The 13,216-nt window shown below is 40.4% G+C and overlaps 2 protein-coding genes across 4 annotated transcripts in view; one reads left to right on the top strand and one right to left on the bottom strand.

Moving 5' to 3' along the window:
* The first annotated feature begins 25 nt into the window (after positions 1–25).
* On the top strand, positions 26–6,480 carry CTBS (chitobiase). The gene is made up of 7 exons (XM_075098030.1): positions 26–209; positions 684–822; positions 1,820–2,028; positions 2,642–2,813; positions 3,368–3,465; positions 4,170–4,331; positions 5,326–6,480. The coding sequence occupies exons 1-7, from the start codon at positions 75–77 to the stop codon at positions 5,509–5,511; spliced, it is 1,101 nt and encodes a 366-aa protein (XP_074954131.1). The 5' UTR covers positions 26–74; the 3' UTR covers positions 5,512–6,480.
* The window catches only part of SPATA1 (spermatogenesis associated 1), a 24,025-nt gene continuing 16,847 nt past the window's right edge, over positions 6,039–13,216 (bottom strand). For all 3 annotated transcript variants that reach the window (XM_075098028.1, XM_075098026.1, XM_075098027.1), the window contains exons 11-13: positions 11,260–11,429; positions 9,218–9,316; positions 6,039–8,378 (exon numbers count right to left, since the gene is read on the bottom strand). In XM_075098028.1, the coding sequence (XP_074954129.1) occupies positions 8,274–8,378; positions 9,218–9,316; positions 11,260–11,429 (374 nt within the window). In that variant the 3' untranslated portion in view covers positions 6,039–8,273. The remainder of the gene's footprint in view (positions 8,379–9,217; positions 9,317–11,259; positions 11,430–13,216) is intronic.

Below are 13,216 nucleotides of genomic sequence, written 5' to 3'. Positions count from 1 at the left end.
CTGCGGGGCGGAGCTGCGGGGCCGGCGCCCAGCGCTCCCCGCCCGCCGGGCCGGGGCGGAAGCGGCGACCGGCCATGGGGCGGCCGGGGGGCCTGGGGTGGCTGCTGCTCCTCGGCCTCCTGCAGCTGCTGGGAGGCCCCGCCGCCGCTCCCTGCCCCTGCCCGGACCCGCGGCTCTGCCTCCCCGTCACGGGCACCGGCGGCTTCGAGGTGCGCGTCCCCACGGCGGCTCGGGGTCCCCGGCCTAGCCAGGCCCGGCCCGGCGGCTCGGGGTCCCCGGCCTAGCCAGGCCCGGCCCGGCGGCGCCGCCGGCCTGAGGAAAGGCCGGTCCCGGGGCGGCCTGCGCAGTCAGCAGCGTTACACACAGCCGCCTTATTTTAACTGCCTGCATTCAGAGTCAAACAGATTAAAAAAAAAAAATAGGCGGATGCGATGGGCAGGGAGGTGTCAGGACTGTGGCGGGCTTGTTTTTGCAGACTGCCGTGCCTGCTGCAGGGGTGAGCCTTGCGCAGAGCTGCGGCCCTGGGAAGCTGTTGGCGCAAGCTGGCAGAGCGCAGAGGAGCAAACTTGAGAGCTGCTTTCCAGAGACATAAGTCATGTACCTTCTTCACAGGCATGTGGAAAATAATCACCCTGCTGAGAACTGTTCGGAGCTCATGAGGGTGATTTTTACCCCTTTTCCAGGTCTTTGTGTTCGATGTGGGAAAGGAAACCTGGAAATTCTACGACTGGTCAAAAATTACAACTGTGGCAGCCTTTGGGAAGTACGATCCTGAGCTCATGTGCCATGCTCACTCTAAAGGCTCCAGGATAGTACTGAAAGGTTGGTTACATTGCGAAAATGTGGATATTTATGTGATACATGAATAAGAACATAAAGTACATAGGGCTATAATCCCTTGACATTTCACATTCACTTGTGTGCAGAGTATTAAAAATAAGAGGATTAATTAATAAGGGGATAATGCACACAGGACTGTAATACCTTGATATCTTGCACGTGCTGGTATGCAGGGTATTAAAAAAAACCAGCAGCAGCTTCTGCCACAGTAATAATGAAACCATTCCAGTGATGTCTAAATAAAAGCTCCAACAGGGAACAACACAGCTGTGGAGGAACAGGGAGGAAGGGATGAAAGGAAGAGCCCGCAGAAGATACTTACTTAGGTCTGTATTCTGGATGTTACGCGCAGCACCCAAAAGACAGGGTAAGGGAAGGGATTTTACGTAATTTTTAGTATTTTTCACTTAAATCAATCCCTCTGAGTTAGGAAGTGGTTGAGTTTTAAACCGTGAAAATTCGTGAGCTCTGTGCAGGTACAAATGCTGATAAGAAAGACAAAGTCCATTACAGCTTACATGATGTAATCACATTTTGGCTCTGTTGAGGCAAAAAACAAAATCCAAGACCACAATGTGGAAATCAACAAAGGTTAAACGTGAAAGTCTGTTTATCTGAACAGTAAGACACAGCCCCTCGGGCTCTGTGGAAATACTGGGAGTACACTGATTTCAAGAAAGGAAGTTTACAGTGGCTTAAAGAATATTAAGCCGTAGTAAGGAGACTAAAATTTTAGGAAAAAAAACCCCAAAGGAACTTAATTTTAAACACCGCTGTCTCAAAGAAGCTTGGCAATCTCTCTGGGGTGGGTTCTCAAAATTATGCTTGGGGAAAAAAAGTTAACTCCTTTCTGTTTTACCAGTGTGGGTGAGAGGATTTTTCATTTTGTGGTTATGTTTGTTTGTTTAGTAAAGACAAACCTTTTCTCATTATTACTGTGGTGCAAATACGTGGTAACTCTTGAAGGCCTCTTGTCTAGGTGATGTACCTCTTAAGGACATTGTTGATCCTGCTAGAAGAGCGGCGTGGATATCCCAACAGGTGGACCTTGCCAAAAACCAGTATATGGATGGAATTAACGTAGACATAGAGCAGGAAGTTAATGAAACCTCCCCTGAGTATTATGCATTAACAGACCTTGTTAAAGAAACTACAGATGCTTTTCACAGAGAAATACCAGGATCACAGGTAATAATAATGTACTTTATACAAACTTTAATTTTATGAAATGCAAGGAGTTTTTAGAATGCATATGAATGTGAAAAAATTTATGTGGACCTAAAACATGATGTTCTCATGAATGGTTAATTATGAATGTTAGCTGTGATATGCTACTGTAAGAATCGTTCTTTTTGACCTGTATGAATTTAAATGGAAGAAGGGTTTCACTGAGATTTGTAGATAAGATGTTATTGCCTTGTGTGAGCTGGTAGTTATTAGTATGGCTTAATGGATCTTTGAAAGTAGGGCAAATACAGCAAAAGCTTGACAATGTTTTGGTAAACCTGTCACTGAAGATTTAAGGATTTGCATCATGGTTCATATTTTTGATCAGATGGTTTTCAAGTTATATTTTAATTTATTTGGTGTTTTGAATTCAGTAAGAGGGGCACTCACTCTATTATCTAATGTTTGTTTCATCAGCTGAGCATCTTCTCCTGCAGTGCGTTGATATCACCCTGCGTTAAACACTGTGCAACACTTGGGAAATACTGTCTTTAGAAGTTACAGTGTTTTTTAAAGAGAAAACCAGAGCACCTAAGTGCCATCCGTGGTGCTAACTTGTGCATTTTTCCTTCAGGTAACATTTGATGTGGCTTGGTCTCCAGCATGCGTAGACAAAAGGTGCTACAACTACACTGGGATTGCAGATGCCTGTGATTTCTTATTTGTGATGTCATATGATGAACAGAGCCAGATCTGGACAGACTGTGTTGCAAAAGCCAATGCTCCTTACCTGCAGACTTTAGTTGGTGAGGACAAAACGCCTCCCAGGGAGTCAGAACATTTCCATTTGTTCATATGAATAGATAGAAAAGATTGCCTTCGACAAGTGTTTTGGTTGTATTAAGGCTTTCGCGTGTGCTGAAATATGTGCTGTCCTAATATGAAAATAGTATCTCAAATCCTTATGACACTACGGATAGACCTTTAGCAGTTGTGTGTTATTACTGGTAAAGTAATTGCCTAGCCCTCATGAATGTGAAGAACACTTTTAGAATGACAAATCGCAGCCAAAGCAATGGTGTCTGCCTGGGCTTGCAAAGAACCTGGAGCATTTGTCTCTCATCCTTGTGAACTGCTGCTGTGGGCAGCTGGTTTAAGTGTGAGCAACTGGAGCAGTTACTGGGATCTGCATGGAGCAAGTGTAGGCGTATGCAGGTGGGAGGTAAAGAAGAGCTTGCAGCTTAGCCTCTGTCTGGAGCTCATGCAAGGCTCATTGGCTCTGGCTCTAGATTAGTTCTAAGAATAAAAACCATGGGAAAATGCAATGATGCGTCTTAATTTACATTTCCTTCAAAACTAGGATATGAAGAGTACATTACTATGGGCATCGATCCTAAGAAGCTTGTGATGGGCGTCCCCTGGTATGGCTACGACTATGTCTGCCAAAACCTATCTAAGGTAGGTGAAGATTATTAATTTGCAATCGTACTGTTAATTTTTCGTGGAAAGAGCCAGCTAGATTTGGCAATCCTGTTTTTGGATGAGGAAGTACCGTGGTCTGATGTATAAGAGCATAAAGCTGGGACTCAGGACAGAGACTTTCACTTGGCTGATAACTGGTAAGCCACATGTCATCAAACAAGGCATTTTATCTCTCCCTAGGCACCCTGAACCCCATGATACCCAAGTGCCATGTTTGACTAGGGAGCTGTAGATGTTATCTGTATGAGAAGAGATGATGTCCAAAGGCACTACAACACTTGTATCTGCCTTCTCAACACAGTCACTAGGCTCACTGCGTGAAGACTAGGTGCGACAAACCGTAGCAAACCCGTGACTGTTAAAGGATAGCAGTTTACAGATAAATCATGGAGTCTCAAACAACATTATACTTATGAAAAATATAAGATTGAATTAAAAATGGAAAAGACAACTGTATAAGTTGAATGACGTCCATCCAGTCCTGTATGACTACAGAGTAAAGAAAATTTAACTGTTTTAATTTACTCCGTCTACAAATGGTACATCTGCCACAGATACTTCAAGATTTGGGACGTTTGAGACCCCAGGCCTTTTGTGACGTTGTTCTTGGCTGTACTGCTATTTTGGAGTTCAGTAAATCTATGTAACGTGAAACTCGTGCCTTCTGCTCTTTTTTTCAGGATCATGTTTGTTCACTTCCCAAAGTACCTTTCCGTGGGGCTCCTTGCAGTGACGCTGCAGGGCGTCAGGTCCCCTACGGAGCCATAATGAAGCAGGTGAACAGTTCTCTTTCAGGGGTGCTGTGGGATGAGGTACAGAAATCTCCGTTTTATGAATACAAGGTAAATGTCTTTTTGTAAGACACCACGTTGTGGAGTAAATATTCATGAACCATAGTTCTTCGATTAAAATTTTCAGGGTTAGATTCTTCCATTTGTGTTTTCTGCTTCTTTTTCTCGTGTAGTAAAGGATGGCTGGATGTCCATATCTTGAATTTCTAGTCTGAAAGAGGGGTGCAGGGCCTGAAGACTACAGCAGTACTAAAGACCTTTAGTACTTTGCAGTCCTCTCTCAAGACTGTATCATGTCAAAAAGGTTGTTTTGGCACAAAGAAGCCAAATAACTCCATCCTTCACTGTTAGTTATTTGTATGAGTTGATGACGATTGATTTAAATAAAAACAGATTCTGAGATGCTCTTAACTTTGTCTAACCCAGCGGCTTGCATGCATGTCCTCTTCTGCATTTGGTTTCTACATAGACATAGTGAAGGAGTCCATGAATGATTGTGCTTACGTGAACAACACAATGTATGCATTTCGTCGTGTTTCTTGAGATATCATTTTAAGTTTTACATGTAGGTGATTAAAAGGTGTAAGCAATGACCTGGTCAAAGCAGCGTAACTTTGACAAAATTTTACAACCTCCTCTAAAACTGTTTATTGCTGAAAAAAGCACTTAAACTCTAACTAAATTCACCTGTTAGGTTAGATGATGTATCTGTGATTTTAGCTGTATTTTAAAAAATTATTAAAATGCAAATGAACTAAGTCTTTTCATCTACCGTTAGTTAAAATGTATCACTGTTTTAGATTCTACAAGTAAAAAAGTAGGCAAGTATTTGATTTAAAATTTGTAATTGTCCTGTGTGAAAAATAATTTGGCAGTCAAAAAAGTATCATTATGTAAATCAACGTAGCTTGTATAGCTGAGTTCTTAATTGTACTTTTCACTGCGTTCAACAGAAAACTTATCAAAACTTGATGAAATTTAACGATGTATCATGTTTATATAGAAAGGTATGTACCGACACCAGCATTTAAATGTTTTTTTCTAGGATTCTCTTGGTCATTTCCACCAAGTATGGTATGATGACCCTCGCAGCATCTCTCTAAAAGCAGCATATGTGAAGAGTCGAGGTTTAAGGGGCATTGGCATGTGGAATGGAAACAGTCTTGACTATTCCAGGGAAGCTGCAGTGGAACAACAAACTGAAGCCATGTGGCAAGCCTTGACACCGTAAGAGCTATATGAACCCTTGATTTAGAACGATTAAAAACATTTTTTATTATGGCATATACTATCATAGATTTTGACTTTTATCTAAATAAACCATGATTAGAAAAACTTTAAGAACTAGCCAAATCCATCTCGTCATTCTGTATGCAAAGCCATATTTTCATTCTTCAAAAAGCTCCAATGTTGCTTTAGCAGCGGGTTTGTTTGTTTTTTAAGACTGCTCATCTTTTTCATTTTTCACAGCTACCGTAAGTTGGTACAGCTTGAACCCAGTGAGCATCTGGTAACAAGTAAGACCAAGTGGCTTTAGAGGAGCAATCTAACACTGGTCCTGTGCAAAGCTGCCTGGTGCAGCAGGGATTTGTTCTGGGGTGGCATGGTGCAGCCTCAGCTTTCTGAGAGACAGTTTGTGGTTGACAAGCAACATGGTGGAACTTGTGCTTGTACTTGGCTACTCTTCTAGAGATTAAAATATTTCATAGACTGAAGAAATTATGTAACATGAAGTAGTTGCCATTAAGATTTTTATCAGACTTCTTGTTAGAAAGGAACATTCAATAAACTCCAGCTTCACTGTGTTTATGTATCATGTAAATTCCTTAGTTTCAAAAGCCAAAAAATCTTGGATCTTATCTTGGAGAGGGAACATTTACATGGAGAGGACTTGGGTGATGTTTTCAAACTTCTTTACTTCCTGAAAACTAGAACTCAGAAACTTATTTAATGAACTGCATATGTATTTTTCCACGCACTTTAAGATTCATTCAGTAGCCTGTTGTTTGTTTTTATGTGGTGTTGCCTCTGAGATAATCTGAAGTTACATTTTCTGTCTAGTTCATGTGTTTCATAAAATAATTTGCCTACAGAAACTGTGTAACTTTTTAGAATATCTGTAGTCATGGAAAGATTGGACTGGTGTTTACAGGAATTTTTTTTTGCTAAATAAAATGCTGCCTTCACTAAGGTTGGTAAACAGTGTCTGTCTATGCTTTACTTGTTCCACAGCTTACAGCCCACAGTGCTTCGCTGCCTCTCAGAATTGTTTCACAACCAGATTAAAGTGCAACTGTGCCCTGCTTAAGTGACTCCATTAATTAAACAATTTATTTAATTAGATATATGTAGTCAGTTGTGGGGTGGTTTTTTTTGTTTTGTTTTGGTTTTGCCTTGCTAAATAGTTACTGGGAAGACACCATAGAATAGCAGCACTACCATAATGGCTACTGAGAAGACTTCATGACTTCTGGCTGCTTGAGGTGGTGGAAAGTAGAAGGCGAAGCCTACTGCTCTCACAGTAAAAAAAAAAAATTCCCTTGGAAAATCAGAGGGCTCTACACTAAAACTCTGGTCTATAGGTTTTAGCAGAAATTGGTAAATTTATTTGACATATAGATACTCCAGAATTTATATTACTATTTATATTCATATGCTAAAATACTGAGAGATAGATATTTGTGAAATTGAGAGGTCTACTGGAGCAGATCATCCAAGCTACAAAATCCTAACTGAAGGCCAGAGGACTTTATTATAGAAACTCTCCTTCCTGCAGCCGTCAAGAATCAGAAGTTGATATTTTTTATTTTTTAATTTGGGTTCAGATTTTCCAGTAGGTAGTTGCCTGTGCTTGTGCCTTAAATACACAATTCTGAAATACAGGATGTAGAATTCAATCCTGAATTGAGCAAAAGTAGTTGGAGCTTTAATAATTAATGTAATACTTTGGCACTAAAGATCTTTGTTAAAGCCTATCTTTAGGAAAGATAGGATTTTCTTGGTTTGACTCAAGACATTTGGAAGTTAGTCCTTCTGAGAGTTGCATAATTTTCTTATTGTATTCCTGATTTCCCATGAGTGTTGCACTTCCAGTAACAAATACAGCCTTGTCAGCTTTTTAACTCATTCCTAGCATGTTACTGTTTTGCTTAACGTAATAACATCTGGAACTGTAAAGAAGCAAACAGGAGAGCTAGAAGAAAATGACTGTCAGGAAGAGGTTTGTGATTACTGTCACAGAATTGTTACCGAAGCACATGCATGAGATTCAGCTTAAAAACAGAGTATGCAATACTGCAAGTAGGACCAGGATCATCATTACAGCTTGTCCAAGACAAAGCTTGCATTTTCCACTAACTTACAGAACAAGGTTAATGTCCATGTGGCTTTCCTAATAAAAGAGGGAATAAAGCCACCTAGATATGAAATAAGGTGAGATTATCTGAGATTTTGGTCATACTTCGTAATAATATGGTAATAATAAGTTGGTAATGTATAGGTAGGCATACTTACAATGACAAAAATACACTTAGATAAATAGCTAAGTAAAGGATTACTGTTGCTGTAGTTCTACAGAAGATGTATTTTAATCATTTTCCAAAAATCAAATGTTTGTGCCTGAAAATAAGAACAGGAGGTTATAGATCATAGGTTTATTTGCTTAGTAGGTATTTTGCTAATGAAAGAAGGGCAGCATACCAGCATGACATCACAATTCAGTAATTTGCACTTCTAAAATAGCTCCATTTTAGACACGTTACTAGGTTAAACTGTATGTTTAAGTAGCTGACTAATCTTACAGTAAGAGTGAGATTTAGTGAGAAGTGAGCTGCAGTACCTCAGAGCAGCCTAGTATACAAATTCCACATTTATATAGTCGATTTTACAAGATAACTTCAAGAACATACAAAGAAATGGTTTAAAAATTCTGAGTTTCTGTATACATTACAAAGCTTCTGAAGACGTTACAGATGTTAAAGTCATGTCAGCCTCTTAAATTTCTGATTTTCTGGACTGGAGAATTAAAGCTGAACGAATCTTCTTCTGTGTCAGTTCCGCTCTCAGGGCTCGCAAATCAGATGCTGCCTGCTTTCTCATCTGCAGAAAAAACAGGAATTTAAGGAACTGTAGTTGAAGGAAGTTTTTGGAGTTCACATGCATATGGGTTTATATAACTAAGACTGAATTCTATACAGGATGGCTGAATACAGGATACATCTTTCATCTCTAATATTTTACATGTCTAATTAGCCTAGTTCTAGCACTGCTTTCTCCAATACTTTGCCTGGTGCTTCTAAGAGATAACTGTTAGATTCATTGCTCTTTCCACTCCTTGTTATACAACGGAGGAAGCATAACGAGTACATCCACCCTTGATTACCCAGTAAAGAGGGGCATGGGCAATCTCTGTGATGGAGAGGACTCCTATTTCAAGCATTCAATGCTGAAAAGCTATACAATGTGAAGGACAACCTGTACCATCATCTTCCTCCCAAAGGGAGCCATAGGCAGCACTAGTATGGAATAAAGCAGATGAAGAGGTCTGCCATCTGCTTGGAGAGCTATTCTCTTCTTTTTTTTTCCACATCATTTTTTTTTCCTTAGCCATGGTCTACTACTGCTCAGTGCCTCCCTGAAGTATGTTCCTTCAACTACCTTTAGAGTGAAATGGGAATCTTATGAAAGAGATTGTGAAGCTTATCTTACATAGTACCTTGAAAATCAAAGTCCTCGAATGCCATACATTCAAAATCGTCTACTAACCTGGTGTTCTGGAGTAATTTGGCTAAGGTGATAAAGTTACAACAACTAACTCCATAAAACTAACAGCATAAAACAAGAACTGTTTAGCAGTTATTTACATCATCTAATGTTTGGGAAGATCTAAGGTTTTTTTATACATAGTAACATTTTGACTGCTTTAAAAGGCAGAATACCTTAATTTCTATTACGAGTTTCATTTTTGTATCATCCAGCTTCCTCCTCAGCTGATCAAGTTCATGCTGCACTGTAGCAATCCGGATGATTGTGTAATTCTATACGAAACAATGACAACAACAACAAAACTTTACATGCAGCATTAGCGTATCTCTTCATTCCTTGGGTGTTACTTCACCGCTCAAAAACAATCGTCTAAAATGCTTCCAGCTCCCCTGCTTTTTTCCAGTCCTTAATGAGTGCTGGGCTCTCTGGTTTATAAGCAGTCTGCTCTCCAAGACAGTGCAGCTCCCTGCAGCTGCCAGCCCTTCAGTGGGGTGCAGAGGTTCTTCCATTCCCTATTGCTTTGGAAGTTAAGACGCACCCCAGATCTCCTGAGTAATAATTGCGAAACAATGTGCTATCTTTTATGGCTTCTCCCCATTTATAATGAAAAGACATGCTTCAAATCGTATTTTTTTTCTCTCACAGGCTTAGCATCACAATGTCACAGCACGTTTATTGATGAGATTGCTACAGTCGTGATGTTTAGTGCAAACAAACTGGTTACATAGCACATCATTTCAGCAGTGGCTGTGGGTGGGCCTATCTTTGAATTAACCTGTAAAACTAAAATTCATGTTTTCATAACGTAGGTTCTGCTACTCAGCTCCTGTAAGTCAACCATGGTCCCTTGAAGTCAATAACGCTGAGGGGCGTATGTTGTACTTTCTTGATGTTCTAAGCCTTTAAAAATGCTATTAAAGTGCCAGCTGATGCAAACGATGCGATAAAGTTGCCCATACAAGGGGTCATTAAGTGGTATCTGTAGCCTCTCCTCTCTGAGCTCCTGCCATAAGCTTCTCCCCACCCAGGGGTGTAGCTGCCTGCCTGTGAGGGTCCAAGTCCCAGCTCTGACACCACACAGCTGTGTAACCCTGACTCAGACCACTGGAGAAGCATGAAAGGTACTGTCATGCAGGAAAAAAAACCAGGCAGGGCCGTCAGACTAGTTAGGGGCAACACTGAGGAATCACTGTATCATTGGGTTGAGTCACTAGTGAGGACAAAACTGGTGGAAGAGGGGAAACCAGCGACACTGGGATCTGTTCCCGAGAGCCCAATCCTTCCCGCCTGACTGATGGCTGCCTGGCCAGCACGTAGCTTATGAGGGGCGGAGAGCACACCTGTGCTTAGCCTAATAGCTCGTTAAATCCTAGCTAGCCAATAACTAACTGCTGTATGCATGCGAAGTTGTGCATGTCCTTCACATAAGGCCCCTTTGTTCCTAGCCAGAGAGACCTAAAAAACCTGATTACCCCACCCCAAAGGACCAATAACATATTTGAACATAGCTAGTAATATAATGTAATATTGGCCTTATTAATATTTTATATTGTAGATATTTATATTAAGATACTTCAAATAATACATATTTGTTATAACATACGCCTTTAGATTGTGTATATGCTCTCCCACCTTTCAGACAGAAGTAAGGGACATTTATTTTTCCTGGTCTAACTTCAAATTGGCCATTAGACTTGTTTCCATCAACACGTTTAGAAAATGAGCAGATACAGCTATTGGGAAGGGTGTTTCCCCCTTTTATCTTTTCTTTTTTAAATTCCTCTCTGAACTTCCCATGATTTGACTCCAACAATGTAACACAAGACTCAGTTTCACAATAGTTCAGGTGCAACCAGTCCAAGAGCCTCAGAGATGTTTCTTGTATTCCAAACACGACTAGAATTCATTACCTCTGTACGTGAAATTTGGGATGATGAGAACAACATAGAACTGAGCAATTCATTAATCGTACTGAACAGAAGGGGATTTTGTTATGAGAAGGTATTGTACAAACACAAAGCAGAAAGAATCAGACTCAAGCACTTTTTGAAGAATGGGCTGAAGTAATTCTATACCTCAGACCATTGAGGGATATTTGGCTCTTAAAGCTAGTTTACAAGTCATTGGTTGGTGATGAATTTGTTACTTTAATTTGTATTTTATACAAAAAAGGTAGGCTGTGTAAGAAGAGAGATTAAATAATACAAGCAAATACCTTGGAGTTCATCATATTGTTTGGTTGTTTTCGGCTATCTCTGGCTTCCAATTGCAAGAGTAATTTCTGGTGGTAAAGTTCTAAATCTCGTCGCAGTTTGTTTAAAGCACCCTCCAGTGAAACCGTAGCTTTCTTAGTTTCAAAGTACTTCTTTTTCCATTCCTCACGAACTACACAGGAATACAGTAGCACTGTTTGGTCTTGTTCACCTTATCATAAAGCCTACTGAAGACAGGCATGACCAACTGATCTCACCAGATTCAGCTGGCCAATGCACACACTAAAATACAGCAGTAGGTTTCTTTGAAAACAGCAATTCATTAAAATCTTCATTAAAATTACATTCACTATGAATGCAATTGAATTTTCTCACAATCGCCTGCAACAAAAGGCTCTATCTGTCCCCCTAGATATAACACCAAAACCAAAATTTCATTCAGCCTGGCTGTTCTGCAGGTTTCAGCAGCACAGTGAGCGCTCCAGACCTGTGAAGACTGGTATGCCCACCTCAGTCCAAAGTCCACAGCTTTACTGTAGCAAAATATTTAGCACTGTAGATTTATGCAGAATTTGAGCTCTGCAGGGCCAGAGATTTTAAACAGCTTAGTTTTACACAGAAGTCCCAAGATAATGGGAAACAGTTATTTACCTTTGCACAGAACTATCAATCCTCCTATGTTGTTAACGTGCTATCAAGAACTGGCACATGAATCTCCCTGTGCCTAGTGTGGAGGCAGTCTTGCGGCCACATACGTCCACTAGTCTGCAAAGTATCTTAAATGAGTCCTTCTTTCAAGGCATATTTTAGGAAATCAGGACAACTGTTTCTCAGGAACTTACCACAAAGAACCCAGCTGTTGGAGGACTATATGGTAGGTAACTGAGAGTGACTGTCAGCATGGCAGTCTTAGGAGGATATTAAATACAGACTGGATCGCCATTCCTACAGACTATGCTCTTCCTTTCATACCTTGTGAAGAAACATGTTTGCAAGTGCACTTACGAAACTCTACAGGTCTGACAAAAGTAATTCAGAGGTAGAGATGCTTCTTAAAGAACCTGCAGAAGCTGTTTGAATCCTTGTGAAATAACCTTTATTTTACCTAACTGGGTAACATAATTTAAGACAATGCAGAAGCCTTTTAGGGCTTATCTCATCAGGGTAAATTAGCTTGCCTTGCAGCTCCATGCTACAGATTCACTGCTTCAAGTACCCAATTTAGTTTTTTTAAATATAACTTCACCATGCTGCCGAGTGCAGTGTAGCCATGCCCTCAGAGAATAACTGCCTTGTCTCCTTTCAACAAAGCTACAAGTAATAGTTGAGAGTCCAGGTGATTTAGCTGTATTTAAATACAAAGCGAATGCTCTCAAAATATCATAGTGATTAAAGCTCATCTCTGTATAACTGGAATGTGACTTACGGAGGATAGCTTAAGTATAAACTTGAAAATAATTAATTTTACAAAGAAAATTTGGGCTGGATTTCGATGAGAATCTACCTTGTTAAAAACCACGGTTTGTCAAGTTTGTCATGATGGGCTTGTAACTTCCATGCCATAAGCTGAATACCATTAGGTAGGAGGAACAGAAAGTATTATGCTGGCAATTTGACTAGAAGCCCTATCAACACGGTAAAAACCTCTGTAAGCATCAGCTAAAGGCAGTTTAGAATATGTTGGCTGCCCTGGCCCTCAAACAGCTAAGCGGCCTGCAGTAGCTCTCTGGGCACTGTTCATGCACGGGACACAACTTGAATGGTTTATAAATCTAAAAAAATCCTGGCTTTTATAAGGCTGTCACAAAAAACTGGAAGGAAACATTGCAACCTTGAATCTTTCCGGCGTACTGTTATCCAAATGAGCCTTCTCAGAGCTATTGGTTAGCAAACTGCTCTCTCTGTAATTAAGCTCACTGACAATGAGACAGAGATTTTCACATTGGTTTCAGTGTCATT

This window comes from Phalacrocorax aristotelis, chromosome 6, assembly GCF_949628215.1.
Source record: "Phalacrocorax aristotelis chromosome 6, bGulAri2.1, whole genome shotgun sequence".
Taxonomy (NCBI): domain Eukaryota; kingdom Metazoa; phylum Chordata; class Aves; order Suliformes; family Phalacrocoracidae; genus Phalacrocorax; species Phalacrocorax aristotelis.
This window is presented reverse-complemented; position numbering and strand designations above follow the sequence as displayed.